The sequence below is a fragment of the Pristiophorus japonicus genome, chromosome 6 (genome assembly GCF_044704955.1).
Source record: "Pristiophorus japonicus isolate sPriJap1 chromosome 6, sPriJap1.hap1, whole genome shotgun sequence".
Taxonomy (NCBI): Eukaryota; Metazoa; Chordata; class Chondrichthyes; family Pristiophoridae; genus Pristiophorus; species Pristiophorus japonicus.
Window position 1 is genome coordinate 146,616,321 of NC_091982.1, and position 21,086 is coordinate 146,637,406.

General features: G+C 47.5%; 1 protein-coding gene across 1 annotated transcript; it reads right to left on the bottom strand.

Moving 5' to 3' along the window:
- Positions 1-259: 259 nt before the first annotated feature.
- aqp12 (aquaporin 12) lies at positions 260-19,934 on the bottom strand. The gene is made up of 4 exons (XM_070884025.1): positions 19,328-19,934; positions 3,315-3,431; positions 875-1,078; positions 260-456 (listed from the first exon to the last, which is right to left on the bottom strand). The coding sequence occupies exons 1-4, from the start codon at positions 19,932-19,934 to the stop codon at positions 260-262; spliced, it is 1,125 nt and encodes a 374-aa protein (XP_070740126.1).
- Positions 19,935-21,086: the final 1,152 nt, after the last annotated feature.

Below are 21,086 nucleotides of genomic sequence, written 5' to 3' on the forward strand. Positions count from 1 at the left end.
GGGGACGCAAAGTGGGACTCGTAGCCCTGGCGGATAGATAGAGTCCTCCCTTCCATTAAAGGGGAGGGCCACGCTGCCGACTCTGAGGACAGGAAACGGGGCCGTCGCTGGACCACCGGGGAGCAGGGAGCCATGGTAGTAGCTCTGGCACACAAGCGGAGTGCCGGGCTGCAACATCGCGGCACGGACCCCGTGATCTACTAACCAGAAGGCCGCGAGCGGTCAGTCGGCCATTTTGTTTTACTGCCGCACCTCCCCTTTAATTTCCGCCCGCCAAGCTGTTGCTGGCATTGTCCGCGGCTGCTTCAGGGGGCAACACCGAATCTTCGCTCCAGGACGAAAACTGGTCGCTGCGCTTGGTGAAGATACCGTCATCGCCGGCGTAACGTAGCGGGGCGTTACCGCTAGGAGTGGGCGTTACCAGTAGAAGTGGGGCGCTACCGGTTACTGCCACCGCTAAACACCCACGGAATTTCGTGGGAGTCAGTAACGTTGCTGCACCCGGGCGAAAAGTCGTTTGTGCCCCTTTCGCGCCCCCAAGAGACGCAAACGACCCGAAGTTTTCCCCCAGGGTATTAAAATACCACTCAACCACCAATTCTAAAATCACCGAATCTTACAACACCAGAGACCATTTGGCCCACCGTGCCTGTGCCGGCTCTTTGAACAAGCTATCCAATTATCCCACTCCTCCGCCTTTTCCCTCTATCCCTGTACATTGTTTCCCTTTTCAAGTATATATCCAATTTGCTGTTGAAATCCTCTATTGAATCTGTTTCCACCACCCTTTCAGGCAGTGCATCCCAGATCATTACACTAAGTAAAACACACTGTTTACACACAGACTCCCCAAATCCACTCTCTCAGATCTCACTTTTCTTTTTCTGTCCAGTGATCATTTCCTGGGCCCCTCTTCCAGGAGTCCTCTGTCCGTGCCTGTTGATTGCCTTATTCTCTTCTGGATCTAGTGTTGATTTCCCTTTGGGAATTTTGTACTTTGTCCTTTGGGAATAGAGGAGATTCTTGCAGAAAAGCAGAGGAATGTTCCCATTGAACAGAAAGACGGCCAGAATCGTTGCTGCAACAGATGGGACTGGTGTCAGTTCGAGAATTAGCAATGGGTGCCCCGAGTACGTTTGGGAGCTGTCGGCCTCGTTACTAATCGTAAAGGCCCTGCCAAGCAGACTGATCGTCCGCGATGACTCAAGACATCCATTAAATCCGCTGGAAGTCCAACAATCCACCCGCAGATATCCAAAGGTACATTTCCTTGTGAATCAGGATTTCTCACCGATCACTCCATGCTCCCAATCTAACCCACACAATCACTTGACATTGAAGTATATTTTTCCTCATTTTCTGACAATATTCTCCCCTCTCCTGAAGGTATTGACTGACTGATGGTGCAGATCCACAACTGCCAGGTGGTCCCAGTATCTGACCTAAGTGCCCATTGTGCAAGTGGTATTCCAGGCAGAAAGTCAGTGGGATGTTTGATCTGTTTCACACACACACACACAAACCACACACACACCACACACTTACACATACTCACACCACACACACATACACACACTCACACCACACACACTCAAACACACACACACCCACCCACTAACTCAAACACACACATGCTCAAACACACATACACTCACTCACAAGCTCAAACACGCACACACACACACATGCACGCACTCACTCACATACAGTCACTGATTGGTGATCAGGAGTGTGAACTCGGGCCGATTTGCCTCCTAACCAGAGGCACTGTGGCCAGGTGTAGTGCCTTTCCCATAATTCCAGCTGAGAGCAGCTCAGATCGCAGTTCAGCCTGGTGTGTGGCTCACCCTAAAGCAGCCCTCAGAAAGGTAAAGAATTGTATGTTTAAATGCGTCTCTCCACCGAGACAGTCAGACAGAGACAGTCGGACAGGGAGAGAGTCGGACAGGGAGAGAGTCGGACAGGGAGAGAGTCGGACAGGGAGAGAGTCGGACAGGGAGAGAGTCGGACAGGGAGAGAGTCGGACAGGGAGAGAGTCGGACAGGGAGAGAGTCGGACAGGGAGAGAGTCGGACAGGGAGAGAGTCGGACAGGGAGAGAGTCGGACAGGGAGAGAGTCGGACAGGGAGAGAGTCGGACAGGGAGAGAGTCGGACAGGGAGAGAGTCGGACAGGGAGAGAGTCGGACAGGGAGAGAGTCGGACAGGGAGAGAGTCGGACAGGGAGAGAGTCGGACAGGGAGAGAGTCGGACAGGGAGAGAGTCGGACAGGGAGAGAGTCGGACAGGGAGAGAGTCGGACAGGGAGAGAGTCGGACAGGGAGAGAGTCGGACAGGGAGAGAGTCGGACAGGGAGAGAGTCGGACAGGGAGAGAGTCGGACAGGGAGAGAGTCGGACAGGGAGAGAGTCGGACAGGGAGAGAGTCGGACAGGGAGAGAGTCGGACAGGGAGAGAGTCGGACAGGGAGAGAGTCGGACAGGGAGAGAGTCGGACAGGGAGAGAGTCGGACAGGGAGAGAGTCGGACAGGGAGAGAGTCGGACAGGGAGAGAGTCGGACAGGGAGAGAGTCGGACAGGGAGAGAGTCGGACAGGGAGAGAGTCGGACAGGGAGAGAGTCGGACAGGGAGAGAGTCGGACAGGGAGAGAGTCGGACAGGGAGAGAGTCGGACAGGGAGAGAGTCGGACAGGGAGAGAGTCGGACAGGGAGAGAGTCGGACAGGGAGAGAGTCGGACAGGGAGAGAGTCGGACAGGGAGAGAGTCGGACAGAGAGACAGAGTCAGACAGAGGAGTCAGACAGAGAGAGAGAGAGACAGACAGAGAGAGTCAGACAGAGGAGTCAGACAGAGAGAGAGACAGACAGAGAGAATCAGACAGAGAGAGTCAGACAGAGAGACAGAGAGAGTCAGACAGAGAGAGTCAGACAGAGAGAGTCAGACAGAGAGACAGAGTCAGACAGAGGAGTCAGACAGAGGAGTCAGACAGAGGAGTCAGACAGAGGAGTCAGACAGAGGAGTCAGACAGAGAGAGAGAGAGTCAGACAGAGAGTCAGACAGAGAGAGTTTGAGAGAGAGAGTCAGAGTCAGACAAAGAGTCAGACAGAGACAGTCAGACAGATAGAGTCAGACAGTATCATCACACAGAGGTGCAGTCACATGGACACGTGACAGACACAAAATGACACGATATTAAAGTGAGCAGCACATAAACCAACAATCCAGATGGATTGACCATTATGAACACAGAGCAGGGATAGGTTCAGGTCTAGCACGGAGTCACTCAGGCCCCATGAAGTAGGAAGGTGACCGCTGTTACTCACCTATGAATGGACTGAGCCAGTAGACGATCATGTATTCTGACAAGGTGTTTCCTGAGCAGTGGAATGTGACTGAGGATGCAAGTGCTGGGTTAAACAGAGCTGTGGTATACGGGCCAGCTGCAGAGGAGATCACAACAACAAATTAAACACCAGCCACAGCTCCAAATTCAGTTCCTTCTCTTAACCCATCGCAGGACATGGCCAACATTGCAAGCCAATAAATCAGGCTCCAGAGCATGTCCCACACACACAATCACAGGCTCTGATTTATGCATCTACACAGACATGAAAGGATACTTGAAGCACTGAAACTCTGAAATGGAAACAGAAAGTATGGAAGTACATAGCAGAAACAACAGCACCTGTAAAAGGAAAGGACAGGTTAAAATTGGGGGAGTGGACCCTTCATAAAAACATAGGAACATAGCAATTGCCCGACAGAAAAAGACCTTGATCCATCTATTCACTCTCTACCAACCTGGAAATTGCATGATAAAAACCTAAGAATTAGGAGCAGGAGTAGGTACCTATAGCCCTCAAGCCTGCTCTGCCATTCAATACAATCATGGCTGACCTTCATCTCCAATTCCACTTTGCCATCCGATCCCCATATTCCTCCATTCCCCTAGACTCAAAATCTATCTATCTCAGCTGATAGAGAATTCAAACAGGCTGCATTTAGACAGACTGTGAAAATTCACAGACCCCCCAAGTCAAGGCTGCTACATGCAGTTCAGCATGTTGCATTAAGTCATCAATCAACTTGACATTTTAGGACCCTTGGGTAGCGAGCCAATTAAAAGGTTAAAAGACTATTAATTGAGCCAATAAGGTCAAAGAAGGCGAGTTCTTTTCTGTAAATTGATCCAGGTATAAGTACAGCCATTTTGACCATGTGGTCTCAGAAGGACAAAGACCTGGCTTAAAGCCAGAAGCTTGTTGCTGTCTGCCAGAAATAAAGTTACATTAAAACTACAATCGGAGTTCGTATTTCATTGGAAATTAAAAGATCTAACAATTTTGGCATCACGAACAGGATCGCTGAGGAAAGAAACTGAATTTTGGACATCGGACCTACATACTGAGGTAAGGACTCCTCTTTATAAAAGTCCTCAGTCAAAAGTCTAAATTTGTCTCTCCTTCTACACGATTCCGAAAGCCTCCGGTTTGCGAACCCTCCGATTGGTAGTCGGCTCGAGGTCCCATAGACGTCTAAACTTCGGCGGTGTGTTAGTTAATTAATCACCGACCTATTGATCGGCTAGAAAGCCTACGACTCGAGACCCCAGTAAAGAAATCAGTATTATGGCAGCAGGAGATAAGAGCAAAGAATTTCCTACAACTGTTAAAGGTGGGCAAGCACCACCTGAAGTTTCGATAGATTTAATTCTCGAACAGTTGAAAGAATACATAGAGCAACAATTCAACTTATCTAAAACCTGTATGAAGATCGAACAAAAGTACGGAACCTCCAAAGGACAATGGTCCTTGGACGAGATTAAAAGGGTCTGGGGAAAAACGACCCGTATGAAAAATAAAGAGGGAACTAGATGGTCCCTAGCGGTTATGGGACAGATTCGAAACCGGAATGAAATTATAATGCGTTCCCAACATGATCGAGAACTGACCAGTACAAAGGATCAATTGCAAGCTGTTTGTGCACAGCTGCGACAGAAAAAACTTGAACTTGAAAAGTCGGAAGCGGAAGTTAAAGATCTTAAAGGTGAAATTAAAGAATGGAAAAAATCATTAGGTCAAGAGACAGTAATAGGAAAAGGAAAATGTATCGGTCAATTCCCAGGGTACTCATGTTTGGATAAATTAAAAGCGCAAACCCGAAGACACGACCGAGGAATAGATACGGATTCTGAATCCTCTGACGATACAGGGTCGGAGGATGATGAAGAATTAGGGGTGCGCTTTGCCCCGTTTAAAAAAAGACGAGTTGTAGTCAAATCAGAAGAGACTGCGGATGAGGGCGGAACCAAAAAAACGAGGAAAAGGGTGTACGAAAAATACTTAGTTCATGATCCGGCAGACCCAGAGAAAATTGATAAATGGTCCAAGGAATTGCCCAATCCAAAGAAAGGGGGAGTGAAAATGTGGGACCAATTGGACCGCCTAAGAAATATATATCAACTTCATCCCTGGGACGGAGTGCAAATTTTGACCATAATGCTGCCAAAAACACAGGGAAGAAAATTGCACGACAAGGTAGAAGCTGCTTTGGGGCAGGATGAGCAAGAATTAGACGCAGGATGGGAGGCGATTAAACACTGGCTGCAAGCCTTCAGTCCAGCTAAGACAGACTGGGGAAAATTGCAGCCTGCCAACAGAAAGGAACAGAGGAGGTCCTGGAGTATGACGAGCGGTTTAGATGCACATGGCTAGAACATTCGGGTATGAATAATACGGATGAGGAAATGGATGAACAAGTGTTTGGACCCCTGAAAGCAGCTTTCGTGGCAGGTCTAAAGCCAGAACTGTCCAAAATGCTTAAGGTAGTGTTACCGGACTGGGAAGGTAGAGGAACTACCTTTGCACCATTGGTGGATCGATGTAACCAATTAGATCAGGATATGGGAGCTAAAGTCCGAGCTGTACAGGCTATGGGATGGAAATCCCAGGATTCCGATAAACAGTTATTAGGAAAATTACCCGGAAAATGTCATTATTGTGGGAAAGAAGGTCACTGGGCCAAGACGTGCAGGGCAAAACAGAAAGGTCGTGGCTGGGGAAGAGGACGCAGCCAGGGATACAATTCAGCCAACAAGCCAGGCTTGTCACAAGATAACGACCTCATAGAAGCATTTAAGCGACTGACAATACAACAACAGAAGGAGTTACTTGGGATAGCAAAAAACGATTAGAGCCCACCCTGGCCCCCCTCCTCGCACTAATACAACAGAGGGGAGATGGGCTAAGTATAACTGTGAGGGTGGGCGATAAGGATGTGGACTGTCTTTTAGACACAGGGGCGGAATTAACATGCTTACCCCTACAATATGGAGACTTTTTGCCGTTGGATGGTAGGGCACGTACAGCCTATGGAGTTGGGGGCCATAAAACGGAAATTAAAAGGACATCACCAGTACTTATAGGGCTGGGTCCACATGAACTAACCACGCCGGTCTGGATAGGCCCAGTAGATCAACCCCTTTTGGGAATGGACGTTCTAATCCAAATAGATTCATCGTTGCATTTCGAGGATGGTCGGGTGACATGGTCAATTCGAACTTTGAAGAAAGAAGAATTGAAGGAACACCCGATATGGGTTAAAGATAAGAACGATTGTGGCCTACTCCAGATGGAGCCTGCGTCATTTACCGGGACCAAGCCTCCATGCACGAAACAGTATCCCATCAGTCCAACTGCCATCGCGGGAATCTTACCGGTTATTCAGCAATTGGAGAAACAAGGGGTGCTTATTAAAACGCATAGCTCCTCCAATAGCCCCGTGTGGCCGGTACAGAAATCTAATGAGACTTGGAGTTTGACTGTTGATTATAGGAAAGCTAACCAGTGTATTGATCAAAAAGCTCCTTTGGTCGCAGATCCCTCCACCATTTCTAATGCCCTCAAACCAGAACATAAATATTTCTCGGTTATAGATATGGCCAACGGATTTTGGTCGGTGCCTCTGGCACCGGAGGTTCGACAGTGGTTTGCTTTCACGGTTCAAGGACAACAGTATACTTGGACCCGGTTACCGCAGGGTTTCCACAACAGCCCTACGGTATTCCACATGGCTTTACAAAGCCATTTGCGAGAATTACCTCCCCTGTCATCCACAGTCATTCAATATGTAGACGATATCCTGCTAGCTTCAAACACGGAAGAACAGCATGAACAAGATTTACGAGCTTTGCTGGACCACCTTCGGCTGAAAGGACATAAAGCCAGCATCGACAAAGCACAAATATCCCAAGAAGAGGTTGTATACCTGGGACAAAAGATTTCACAAGGAAAGAGAGAACTTACCCAGGATAGAACTGCAGCCATTCGGGCTGCTAAAAACCCCACCACTATTCAGGAACTAAGGTCTTTTTTGGGATTGTGTAACTTTAACAGAAATTGGATTGACTCCTTCACACAGCTTGCTCAGCCATTGAATGATATTTTAAAGGGAAACGTGCCTCTAAAGAAGCCATCACCCTCACTCAGGAACAGCAAGAGGCCTTCCTGAGTTTGAAAAAGGCTTTGTATTTGGCACCGGCTCTGGGAATCCCCGACAGTGGTAAGCCATTTACCCTGTTTGTCCATGAGAAAGAAGGATATATGACAGCTATACTGACACAAGAACATGGGGATCGGCAAAGACCTATTGGCTATTATTCGGCAAAACTAGATGCGGAACCCTCGGATGGGGAAGTTGCCTAAGGGCCATGGAAGCTACATGTCGAGCGGTAATGATCACTGCGGGTCTAGTCCTCGACCAAAAGCTGATTGTCAAGTGTCCCCACACCGTATACGCTTTGCTGTCTATGACTAGAATGTCTCAGGTGACGGCAGCTAGATGGACCCGCTGGACATCAGTTTTGGAAGCTCCTAATCTCCATATCGTCCGGGCCAGCCCGGTTAATCCCGCAACTATGCTCCCGATGTCAGAATCGAGGGAGCAAGAGGGGGGAGAATGTGAAGAGCATGACTGCGTGGAGATTTTAAAAGAAACAGAAGAAGCAGCCTTAGCAGCAGAGGAGCCTCTGCACAACCCAGACCTCATCCTGTTTACAGATGGTTCCTCCTTTGTTGACAATGGTACCAGAAAAGCAGGATGGGCAGTTACAACCTTATATGAGGTAGTGGCAAAAGGATGTTTATCCTCAGGAACATCAGAACAGGCCGAGTTACGGGCCCTGTCAGAAGCATGTCGAATAGCAGAAGGACAGACAGCTAATGTCTACACAGATTCGCGTTATGCTTTTGGAGTCGCTCACGACTTTGGTCTGTTGTGGCGGAAAAGAGGATTCCTCACTGCTGCTGGTACACCTATCTGAAATGGAAAAGAAGTCCGAGACTTACTGGAGGCCATACAATTACCTCAGGAAGTGTCCATCCTGAAGTGTAAGGCCCATACCAAGGAAAATACCATTGAAGCACAGGGAAATGCCCTAGCCGACCAGGCAGCTAAAGATGCCGCCTCACCAGGCACTACCAATAGTGCTATGTAGCATTAGGGCAACCCCGAACAGAACTACAGGTCGAAGCCCGTTTGAAATTATAACAGGAAGACCCATGTCGCTGCCAGGAACTATCGATTTACGGAAAGCTGATGTTCACTTAATGAGTGACACTTTGTTATCATACTGTCAGAACCTAACCAATGCTATTAGTTCTGTTTCCCGACAGGTATCGGCAGCTTGGGGTAATCCACCCGAAGGAGGACACGACATCATCCCGGGAGTCTGGGTGTATGTGAAAAAGTTGCATAAAGAACCTTTGGGTGCCAAGTGGGAGGGACCTTATCAAGTGTTATTGACCACCCAGGCAGCTGTTAAAGTCCAAGGAAAGAAAGCCTGGATCCACGCTTCACACATTAAACGAGCACCCGTAACTGAAGCCGAAATCTAATAAGGACAATTACTTTTTGCGAAAATGTATAAATTTACTGTATTATTGATTGTAGGTATTCTAGGCATAGGCCTACTTCTTACTAGCCGACCCTCTGCACCAAAGGGAAATAGTAGAGTAGCAAGGGAATTACATGTGAATACCTTTTTATATATGTCATACATTTATGCCAAACAAGGTAACATTTCTAGTTGTTGGGTGTGTGCGCATATTCCTATTCACTCAAAGGGAGGGATTCCCTTGAGGCCAGTTCCCTTGAATATCTCGGAAATGGCTGAGTGGATAATTAATCAAAATAAAACAGGCAATGCGTTTCAGGATACGGAAAACTGGGCACGTAAATGGAAGTCAGCAGGTTACAATCTGACTACCTTTGAAGGGGGATACCAACCATGCTACAATAATTCCAAACGACCCCCATTTTTTGTTATCACTAATACAACAGGAATAGGAAGACCGGGGGAATCGGTCTGTCTGATTAGAAACATCAAAGGAGGCCAAAATATGGGGTATAGTAACTGCTCCCGGAATTATAATATAATCAAGCCACGGAACCGTCCAAACTGGGCCGATGTGGGAATTTTTAACGTAACGGGGATTCTGAATAAAACAGATGGAAAAGCCTAGACAGGCCCCGGAGTGTTGCTGACAAAGAAACAACTAACCTTCATTGCCTATAATGGCATCTATTGGGTGTGTGGCCACAAGGCCTACCCTTGGCTGCCCCAGAATTGGACGGGATCCTGCTATTTAGCCTACATTGTGCCTTATATGTATCATATAAAGTCACTGTTGGAACAGTTACACCGTCCTAAGAGAGCTATCACAGGAACAGAGAGGTTCTTTGCCATCCTGATCCCTGGGTATGGGACCGCCAAACTGGCAAGGGAATCCATTAACATGGCATCCGTTGTGGAACGTGTAGCCAATGATACCTCAGAGGCCCTAGTTAAAATTAATGCAGAAATGGTAGCAATCCACACAGTAGCCCTACAGAATAGACCGGCCCTTGATTACATCCTGGCTGAAAAGGGAGGTCCTTACGCCCTACTCGGAACTGAGTGTTGCACATATATCCCAGATAGCTCCGAAGAAATTACCCACTTAGCGGAGCATATCCAAAAGGAGGTAGAAAAACTTAAGCAACCCCCATCATTCACTTTGTGGAGTGGAGCCACTGAATGGCTAGGTTCAATAGGAACTTCATTGGTGGAAGATTTAATTCTATTTGTTGTAATTGTTTTACTTTTATATTGTTTGTTTATGTTGATTAAATGTTGTTGCGACCAGGTGGCTGTAGCTGCTGTCCCGCAGGTGAGACACCTTGCAGGTCCCAGCAGACCATCTGTACGTGGCACAGGGGTATGTTATGCTTAAGGAAAGGTTGTTTACTGGTTGAACTAAAATATTGATTTGGACTAAATTGGAATAAGGTTAATTAACCTACTAAAACCAGACTTCCATTGTGGCCACGATGGAACTCGGGTTGGTGTAAATTTGTGTGGAAGCTACTAGTCGGGACATGTGGCAAAACACATCAACAAATTTTAGAAGGAAACTCTATTAACATGTATGAAATTATTTTGTAGAATGTTTAACCAGTGATACCTGATGTTTTATGATTCAGTTTGTGAAAGAATCAAAGGGGGGTATTGATAGAGAATTTAAACAGGCTGCATTTAGACAGACTGTGAAAATTCACAGACCCCCCAAGTCAAGGCTGCTACATGCAGTTCAGCATGTTGCATTAAGTCATCAATCAACTTGACATTTTAGGACCCTTGGGTAGCGAGCCAATTAAAAGGTTAAAAGATTATTAATTGAGCCAATAAGGTCAAAGAAGGCGAGTTCTTTTCTGTAAATTGATCCAGGTATAAGTACAGCCATTTTGACCATGTGGTCTCAGAAGGACAAAGACCTGGCTTAAAGCCAGAAGCTTGTTGCTGTCTGCCAGAAATAAAGTTACATTAAAACTACAATCGGAGTTCGTATTTCATTGGAAATTAAAAGATCTAACATCAGCCTTGAATATACTTAAGACTCAGCATTCACTGCCCTCTGGGGCAGACAATTCAAAAGATTCACAACCTTCTGAGTGAAGAAATCCCTCCTCATCTCAGTCCTAAATGGGCGACCACTTATCCTGAGACTCTCCAGCCAATCCTCTCATAGGGCCCAACGTTGCCCAACCCCTTTTTTCGGAGCGCTGACCTGAAGCGCGGCGACTTTGCGCCCTGGAAGGGCGCCAGAAAAAAGGGGTCCCATCCTGGCCGCTCTTCGGAGTCCTCGGAGCCGTGGCGTGGCGTGGAGGCTGAAGGGGGGGGTGGAGCAATAGGCCAATGCAGAAAACACTGCGCGCATGCTCCTGCCCTCCCAGCATGTCCTGTGGGCTGAGAGCAGGACCCGATGCTCACAGCCCCTATTCCCAGGCCGAAGGGACGCCCCGACCTCGCCGTACCCTATCCCTGGCCGAGTGACCTCCCGCACAGGCCGGCCAGCACACTGAGTTCCTGGGCAGGTAAGGACTTTGTTTTTATTTTTTATTTAGTGGTTATGCTTGAGACTTTTGATTGCAGGGGGGAAGGAGAAGAGTTTTGGGGGGGAGGGGGGAGGAGGAGAGTTTTGGGGGGGAGGGGGGAGGAGGAGAGTTTTGGGGGGGAGGGGGGAGGAGGAGAGTTTTGGTGCCTTTCCTGGGCAGACTTTAAAGATAAGGCACGATTTACCTTTTTTTATTGTATTTGAATGGTTTGAGCTTTTCCTTAATATTTGCTGCTTGGTTGTTGAGGTTCTCTCCAGTTCCCTTTCTTCCCCCATCCCTGCCCTAATGTCTGCCGAATGTGCGTTGCTTTTTCTTAATTGCCCGCAAGGTTTTTCAGAGCTGGCCACATACGCTGACCTAAGTGGATTTGGAGTAAGTTTTTGCTAGCCAAAGTGGCATAAATGGTCAAAACTGGCGTAAGTGTCTGGGAACGCACCCTTTTTAAAAAAAAACTGACCGAAAAAAAATCGTACCTAACCGACTTACTCTGGAGCAAATTTGGGGGGAAATTGGCATTTTCTAACTTACGCCAGAAAAAACAACTTACTCCAAAAAAATTGATGCAAATCATGGCCAATGTTGGGCCCTTAAGAACACAAGAAATAGGAGCAGGAGTAGGCGATTTAGCTCCTCGAGCCTGCTCCGACATTCAATAAGATCATGGCTGATCTGATCATGGACTCAATTCCACTTCCCTGCCCGTTCCCCATAACCCTTTACTCCCTTATCACTCATAAATCTGTCTATCTCCACCTTAAATATATTCAATGACCCAGCCTCCACAGCTCTCTGGGGCAAATAATTCCATAGATTTACATCCCTCAGAGAAGAAATTCCTCCTCATCTCAGTTTTAAATAGGCGGTCCCTTATTCTGAGACGATGTCCCCTAGTTTTTGTTTCCCCTATGAGTGGAAACATCCTCTCTGCATTCACCTTGTCGAGCCCCCTCATTATCTTACATGTTTCAATAAGATCATCTCTCATTCTTCTGAACTCCAATGAGTACAGGCCCAACCTGCTCAACCTTTCTTCATAAGTCAACCCCTTCATCTCAGGAATCAACCCAATGAACCTTCACTGAACAGCTTCCAATGCAAGTAAATCCTTCCTTAAATAAGGAGACCAAAACTGTACACAGTACTCCAGGTGTGGCCCCACTAATATCCTGTACAGTTGTAGCAGGACTTGTCTGCTTTTATACTCTATCCCCCCTTGCAATAAAGGCCAACATTCCATTTGCCTTCCTGATTACTTGCTGTACCTGCATACTAACTTTTTGTGTTTCATGCACATCAGTCATTGAAAGTTGGCATGCAGGTACAGCAGGCAGTGAAGGCGGCAAATGGCATGTTGGCCTTCAAAGCGAGAGGATTTGAGTATAGGAGCAGGGAGGTCTTACTGCAGTTGTACAGAGCCTTGGTGAGGCCACACCTTGAATATTGTGTACAGTTTTGGTCTCCTAATCTGAGGAAGGACATTCTTGCTATTGAGTGAGTGCAGCGAAGGTTCACCAGACTGATTCCCGGGATGGCAGGTCTGACATATGAAGAAAGACTGGATCGACTAGGCTTATATTCACTAGAATTTAGAAGAATGAGAGGGGATCTCATGGAAACATAAAATTCTGACGGGATTGGACAGGTTAGATGCAGAAAGAATGTTCCCGATGTTGGGAAAGTCCAGAACCAGGGGTCACAGTCTAAGGATAAGGGATAAGCCATTTAGGACCAAGATGAGGAGAAACATTTTCACTCAGAGAATTGTGAACCTGTGGAATTCTCTACCACAGAAAGTTGTTGAGGCCAGTTCGTTAGATATATTCAAAAGGGAGTTAGATGTGGCCCTTACGGCTAAAGGGATCAAGGGGCATGGAGAGAAGGCAGGAATGGGGTACTGAAGTTGCATGATCAGCCATGATCATATTGAATAGGTGCAGCATGCTCGAAGGCCAAATGGCCTGCTCCTGCACCTATTTTCTATGTTTCTAAGGACCCACAGGTCCCTCTGTATTGCAGCACTTTGCAATTTTTCTCCATTTAAATTATCATTTTTTTAAAAACATTTCTGCCAAAATGAATAACCTCAGACTTTCCCACATTATACTCCATCTGCCAAATGTTTGCCCACTCACTTAGCCTGTCTATATCTCTTTGCAGATTTTTTGTGTCCTCCTCACAACTTGCTTTCCCACCATCTTTGTATCATCAGCAAACTTGACGACATTACACTCGGTCCCTTCATCCAAGTCATTAATATAGATTGTAAATAGTTGAGGCCCCAGCACCGATCCCTGCGGCACCCCACTAGTTACTGGTTGCCAACCGGAAAATGATCCATTTATCCCGACTCTGTTTTCTGTTAGTTAGCCAATCCTCTATCCATGCTAATATATTACCCCCAACCCCGTGAGCTTTTATCTTGTGCAGTAACCTTTTATGTGGCATCTTATCGAATGCCTTCTGGAAATCCAAATACACCACATCCACTGGTTTCCCCTTATCTACCCTGCTCGTTACATCCTCAAAAAGCTCCAGCAAATTTGTCAAACATGATTTCCATTAAATATTTAATGGAGTTGTTGACCAATCACAGCCATCAATCTCGATCAATGAGTCTACAACAGAGCCAGACATGAGGTGAGGAAAACCCCAGTGGTGGAGAGCTTTGGGAACCTTGGGTCCACAGTCACCTGTTCCTCTCAAGCACGCTACACTCACCACACGTTAAGTCTCAAATTACTCATCAGATAAAAAAGAAAAAAAAGACTTGCATTTATATAGCGCTTTTCACGACTTCAAAATATCTCAAAGCACTTTACAGTCAATGAAGTACTTTTGGAGTGTAGTCACTGTTGTAATATGGGAAATGCAGCAGCCAATTGCGCACAGCAAGCTCCCACAAACATCAATGTTATAATGACCAGATTATCTGTTTTGCTATGTTGATAAAATAGATTTTATCAATGTCAATGGAAGCACTGAGTATTTCTGTATCTATTTCAGAGGAACAGATTCTGTGAGGTGTTGTTCAGGGCGAGTTAGAGGGAATGCTGTTGCGAGGAGGGGGTGCTGTGATATGGAAGTGAGGAAGGTGGAAGAGAAGCATAGCTTCACCAAAATGATTTCGGAAGAAGTTTCTAAGAGTTCTGCTTAAAGGCTGTGAAGATAATTGCTTTCTGATTGGCTACTGGAAAAGATACTGTGTTTGCTTTGCTCACCTCAGATCGAATCTAGGTGCACGGGGCACAATTTCACAATTTGCAGATGACATGAAACTTGGAAATATAGTGAAGAGTGAGGAGGGTAGATGTGCCCGTGGTCAGGTGCTCCTTACATGTTTAAAAGGTGAGACTTTGCGCATCTTGGGTGAGTACAGCCCCGGGAGTAGGCATTCAAGATTGAATTGATCCAGGTTAGCAGACTGGTAGCTCCGAGATTGTTCTTTTTGGCATATTGAAGATAGCTTGTTTACAGGACTTTATGACCTGTTTCACTGTTGAATCGGTGACTTATCAATAAAGCCTATCGAAAAGGACAATTGTGTGGAGTGACTTCAGCGAGCACTCCAAACCAAAATATAAACAAACAGTTTAAAGATCGATCTGATAAATTAGTTTAACAACTGTGAATGGCCGGTCTTTCTGTCAATCATTAAATATTCTGGGAGTTGTTGATACAAATGCATATTGGAAAATGCAGCACCCCATGTTGCTATGGTAAGCCCAGTGGATGGCTTCTCTTCTTAGGCAGTTCCTCGGAGTCGAGGACGACTTGCTTCCACACTAACAATGAGTTCTCAGATGACTGGTGAGACCAATGCGGGACCTACAGTCTCTGTCACAGTGGCGCAGACAGTGGTTGAAGGGACGGGTGGATGGGGAGCCTGGGTTGCCGCGCACTCCTTCCGCTGTCGACGCTTGGCTTCAGCTTACTCTCAGCGAAGAGACTCAAGGTGTTCCCGGATGCTTTTCCTCCACTTTGAGCAGTCTTGGGCCAGGGATTCCTAGGTGTCGATGGGGATGTTGCACTTTTTCAAGGAGGCTTTGTCCTTGAAGCATTTCCTCTGCCCACCTGGGGCCCGCTTTCCTTGTCGGAGTGCTGAGTAGAGCGCCTGTTTTGGGAGTCTTGTGTCGGGCATGCGGACGACGTGGCCCGCCCAACGGAGCTGATTGAGCGTAGTCAATGCTTTGATGCTGGGGATGTTGGCCTGAGCGAGAACACTGACATTGGAGCGCCTATCCTGCCAATGGATTTGCAGGATCTTCCGGAGGCAGCGTTGATGGTACTTCACCAGTGCTTTGAGATGTCTGCTGTGCATAGTCCATAACTCTGAAGCATATAGGAGGGCGGGCATCACTACAGCCCTGTAGACCATGAGCTTGGTGCTGGGTTTGAGATCCTCGTCTTTGAACATTCTTTTCCACAGGCGACTGAAGGCTGTGCTGGCACACTGAAGGTGATGTTGGACTTTGTCATCGACATCTGCCCTTGTTGACAGCAGACTCCCGAGGTATAGGAAATGGTCCAAGGCTTCTTCGTGGATTTTGATAATCAGGGAGCAGTGTTGTGTGGCGGAAGGAGGTTGGTAGAGGACCTTTGTCTTACGGGTGTAAGGCCCATGCTTTCGGAGCCCTCGGTGAAGGTGTTGACAATGGCTTGGAGTTTGGCCTCCGAGTGTGCGCAGATGCAAGCGTCGTCTACGTACTGTAGTTCAATGACAGAGGATGGGACAACTTTGGATCTGGCCTGGAAACAGCAGAGGTTGAACAGTTTCCCGTTTGTTCTGTAGATTATCTCCACTCCAGCGGGAAGTTTACTGACAGTGAGATGGAGCATTGCAGCGAGGAAGATCGAGAAGAGCGTTGGTGCGATGACACAGCCCTGTTGACCCAGTCCGAATGTGAATTAGGTCTGTAGTGGATCCGTTGGTCAGGGTCACGGCTTGCATGTCATTGTGAAGCAGGCCCAGGATAGTTACAAATTTTTAAGGGCAGCTGAATTTGAGGAGGACACTCCATAATCCCTCACAGTTGACAGCGTCTACAAATCCAAAATTGGCAGTCAGCGGGAACTACCAACAATAAAAGGAGAAGGGAACCAATTAAATCACTCCATATTTTGTGTTTGGTTGCCACATTGCTTTCCCCACCAAGCTGATGGCTTGTAACATAATGGCCCTGAAATTCCAGCCTCCCCGGCTCCGTACGAAGTTTCTACGGACCCGGGAAGGCATCTGAAAAAACGGCTTTTCCGATCTGTCAAGCTGGAGCCTGACAGATCTTCTGCATCTCGGGAGCGAGGACATTTGCAAGGGCAAGATGGCGGGATTTACCCATATCTTGCCCGGCAAATGTCCTCAAAACTCTTGCGCCTGATAAAAGCAGTCACATAGCCTACTTTTACAGGTGTAAGAGTTTAAAAACATACAAAAATATAATTAAATTTAAATTTAAAAACACGTATTATTTTAAAAACTCTGCCCACTACGTTACATTTATTTTTAACCATAATTTTAAAAAACGTTTTAAAAACTCGGGGAAAACAAATTTCTCTCAGATATTTATTAACTTTAATTTCAATTATGTGAGGTGTGTTTTTTATTTTTTATTACCTGTGTGTCGTATCTTTGCTATTAATGAAAAAAAAACAATGAGAACTTGTAGATACGGAGTTCCCATTGCTATTAATGAGAAAGCTGCGGAATACTGTACCTGATTGGCTGGGCAGTCACACGTGACTGCACCGTCTCCGTGGGAACCTGGAGGACAGGAGCGTGCTTCGCAGTGCGGGAAGAGAAGGCCTCCCCACCGGAGTCATACGCTCCTCCAGGACCACCAGGTAAATTTGTAGAAATGTTTCAGGTCGGAGGCAATTGCCCACAGGAAGCCTCCGACCGCAATTTCAGGGCCAATTTAAGAACATAAAAATGACAATATTTACAAGAAAATGATTAAAGCCCCCAACGCCGGAGCAGTCGTTGTGTTTGAAGTGCCCGTAACAAGATTCTCCATCAGAAGCCTGTGCATCTCTGAGAAACCCATGGCTTGATTTCCAGGCTCTTTGGTTGTGGGCATCCCAAGCAATGGAGTCCAGAGGGCATTAAGTGTCATCCACTGAGTGGATCAGTTAGGTTTTCACAACAGTCCAGCAGTTTTCATGGTCATTCATCATCATCATCTGGTGCTGGCCCTCAAATGACCAGATGTTTTGAGATTGATGTTGCAATTTGCCTGCTGTAATTTGAAGTCAGGATCTCTGGATTTCCAGTGCAGTACCAGAACTACTAGCCAACATAGGATGCTGCATTTTCCAATATGCATTGGTACCGACAACCTTCATCTCTTGCCCCTTTGTTGAAGGTTGGATACACGGGAAGACAGAAGAACTTAAGAAATAGGAGCAGGAATAGGCCATTTGGCCCCTCGAGCCTGCTCCGCTATTCAATAAGATCACGGTTGATCTGATCCTGGACTCAGCTCCACTTCCCTGCCTGCTCCACCATAACCCTTTACTCCCTTTATCGCTCAAAAATCTGTCTATCTCCACCTTAAATATATTCAATGACCCAGCCTCCACAGCTCTCTGGGGCAGAAAATTCCATAGATTTACAACCCTTTGAGAAGAAATTTCTCCTCATCTCAGTTTTAAATCGGCAGCCCCTTATTCTAAGACTATGTCCCCTAGTTTTAATTTCCCCTATGAGTGGAAATATCCTCTCTGCATCCACCTTGTCGAGCTCCCCCATTACCTTATAAGTTTCTATAAGATCACCTCTCATTCTTCTGAACCCCAATGAATATAGGCCCAACCTACTCAACCTATCTTCATAAGTCAACCCTCTCATCTCTGGAATCAACCTCGTGAACCTTCTCTGAACAACCTCCAATGCAAGTATATCCTTCCTTAAATACGGAGACCAAAACTGTACACGGTACTCCAGGTGTGGCCTCATCAATACCCTGTAGGTTGTAGCATGACTTCTCTGCTTTTATACTCTTTCCCCCTTGCAATAAAGGCCAACATTCCATTTGCCTTCCTGAATATTTGCTGTACCTGCATACTAACTTTTTATGTTTCATGCACAAGGACCCTCTGTACTGCAGCACGTTGCAATTTTTTTCCATTTAAATAATAACTTGCTCTTTGATTTTTTCCTGCAGAGGCAGAGCATCACCGTTCAGCTCATCCCATCAGGCAAGTCCATGGCCCACGTTTCCCTCACGCCCACCGACACCTGTTGCTCTTGGACATTCAGTACCATTCCCCTCTCCTGGCATCACCGGCCCCACTGCCCACCCTCACCCTCTGCCCATTCTCTGAAATTGTATTGAATAATAGGTGCACCTGGACCAGCCCACTCCCACCATCAAGCCCTCTAAAGTATAATGACATTCACTATCTGTTGTCTTTATTTCATTCCATAATCCATCTTGGGTCTCGCTCATCTCTCCCCCTACCCCTCCCAACCGCTCCTCTCACTCACCGGATTGCAGGCCTGCTAAAAAAATGGTCGTATATACATTTCCGGACAATATCACAGTGATGGGATGTAATCATCTAGAGCATTGCAGAAATTCACCCCGCCCCTACATTGTTACGTATGTAAACTTTATTAGTGTGTAAGACTTGCCACCAGGGGGCGAACCTGTGGGAGACCTAAGGGTCACCTGCACACTCCGGGCAAGCAGGTATAAAAGGCAGTCCACCATGCTGCCTCCTCACTCTGGAATTACATTAAAGAGACCAAGGTCACAACAGTTTGAGCTTACAATATTCAGTCATGCAATTACTCTGAACATAACATATACCTTCCCTGATCCTTCCCCTCCCCATCTTCCCACTCTCCTCGAGCAGTTTGATGGATCATACATTATACGTGTATAATGCTTTCGAAGACTCTCACCTATGTGCACCAGGACAGAGATGGTTAGGGCTTTGGCCAGGATCCTGTATCCAAAAGCTACTCCCTCGAATCTCATCACAACTAGGTGGAACAGGAAGGCACAAGCCGCTTCGACAAAGGCTGCTTGGCTGACTGATGTCTGGATGGCTGAGCTGCAGTCCATGTCCATCATGTTCTGGATCAGGTGCAAATCCGTCAGCTCCCAGGACCAGTACAGTTTCGCAGCTGCCTTGGCCAAGTGCATCCCCCCGAACTGGGCCGAGATCTTCAGAATGCCGGAGAGCGCAGCACAGTTGGAGCGGAGCAGTCCCTGAACGGTGACCAGCGGGTTGGCCTCAGCTCCGTCGAACGTGGCTTCGTGGATCGAGTAAAGGAGAAACAGCAGAGTCATCACCACGTCCATCCCAAACCCACCGCCCCATGGCCCGATAATGACCAACATCTGCAGCTCAAACCAGCAGGCCCCCAGTTGGAAACACGAGGCCAGCTCCACCAGTAAGCTGGAGTAGACCTTCAGTGGCAGAAGCTTTTTGGAGATCCTCCTGATCACCTCACACAAAGCCACAACAGCAAAGAAATACCCGAAGGAGACATTGAGACCAGCCATAATTTGCTCGAGACCTGATTCTGTGCGGCTTGTCGTTACTTTTAAATCAGATGGTATGGTAACGTGTACATTCAACATCAACTCAAGGACAGTACGAATAAATACACGTGTACAAAGCAGCAGTGAGCAGCCGCTGGTCAATTATCAACTGGGTGTTTACACCTGGCCACGACTGCCTATTTAGAATAATGGCATCGAACTGCAAGTCTGAGGGTTTTTCTCCCAAAGTAGATATTCTGTTCATAAAACATTAAGGGTGTCGGAATTCCCGTTATAACGTTAGCACCGGTGCTAGGCGGCTAACGGGCAGCAGAGGCCTACCGTCGGCGATAAGCGGCATCCGCGGCACTGGGGAAATTCAGTCCGCTCTTTGGTCGAGCCACCAAGAGATCATCATCATCATAGGTGGTCCCTTGTATCGAGGATGACTTGCTTCCACGCCAAAAAAGGTATGAGTTCACAGGTGTTTCAAGGAAGGACCTAATATTCCAGATCCCGAACTATATCCTGAAGGGTGGAAGATGCCTGTGTGTGGATTTTTTTAACGTGTGATGGCCGTTGCACACCAGCCACCACACGGGCTTGACAGAGCTAGGCCTTGGTCCAGTGGCAAGGATTGAACCAAGACAACTGGAGACCAGCTCTGCTGCACGGGCCTAGTGCGCACACATTTCGTAGTGTGGGCTGGCCCGTGCTGCCCCTGGGCCCTCGGCTCTTCTGTGCCCCGAACTCACGCGCCACCCACGTGGTGACGTCATCCAGCGTGCAATGCCCCCTTGGCGCCACTCCCGCGATATTCGGTTTGTACAGATGCCTAACGGTCAGGCGTCCGTACTGCCCGGGGAACATGGAGGGAACATCACGATGCTCGAGCGTATTCACCCAGAGAGCAAGATAAGTTTTGTTCTTTAGCTATTTCATCTTTTCATTCGTTGTGACAGTGGGGAAGTGTGTGTGCGGGTGGGGGGAGTGTGTGTGTGTGGGTGAGGGGAGTGTGTGTGCGCGGGTGGGTGGGGGGAGTGTGTGCGCGGGTGGGTGGGGGGAGTGTGTGCGCGGAGTGTGTGCGCGGGTGGGGGGGGGGGAGTGTGTGCGCGGGTGGGGGGAGTGTGTGCGCGGGTGGGTGGGGGGAGTGTGCGCGCGAGCGGGTGGGGG

Coding starts and splice junctions, on each gene's coding strand:
- aqp12 (XM_070884025.1), bottom strand. CDS start 19,934: ATGGCTGGTCTCAATGTCTCCTTCGGGTATTTCTTTGCTGTTGTGGCT. Junction 3,432..19,327: donor CTCTGTCCTGGTGCACATAG/GTGAGAGTCTTC, acceptor TCTCCTCTGCAG/CTGGCCCGTATACCACAGCT. Junction 1,079..3,314: donor CTGGCTCAGTCCATTCATAG/GTGAGTAACAGC, acceptor CATCTGTTGCAG/CAACGATTCTGGCCGTCTTT.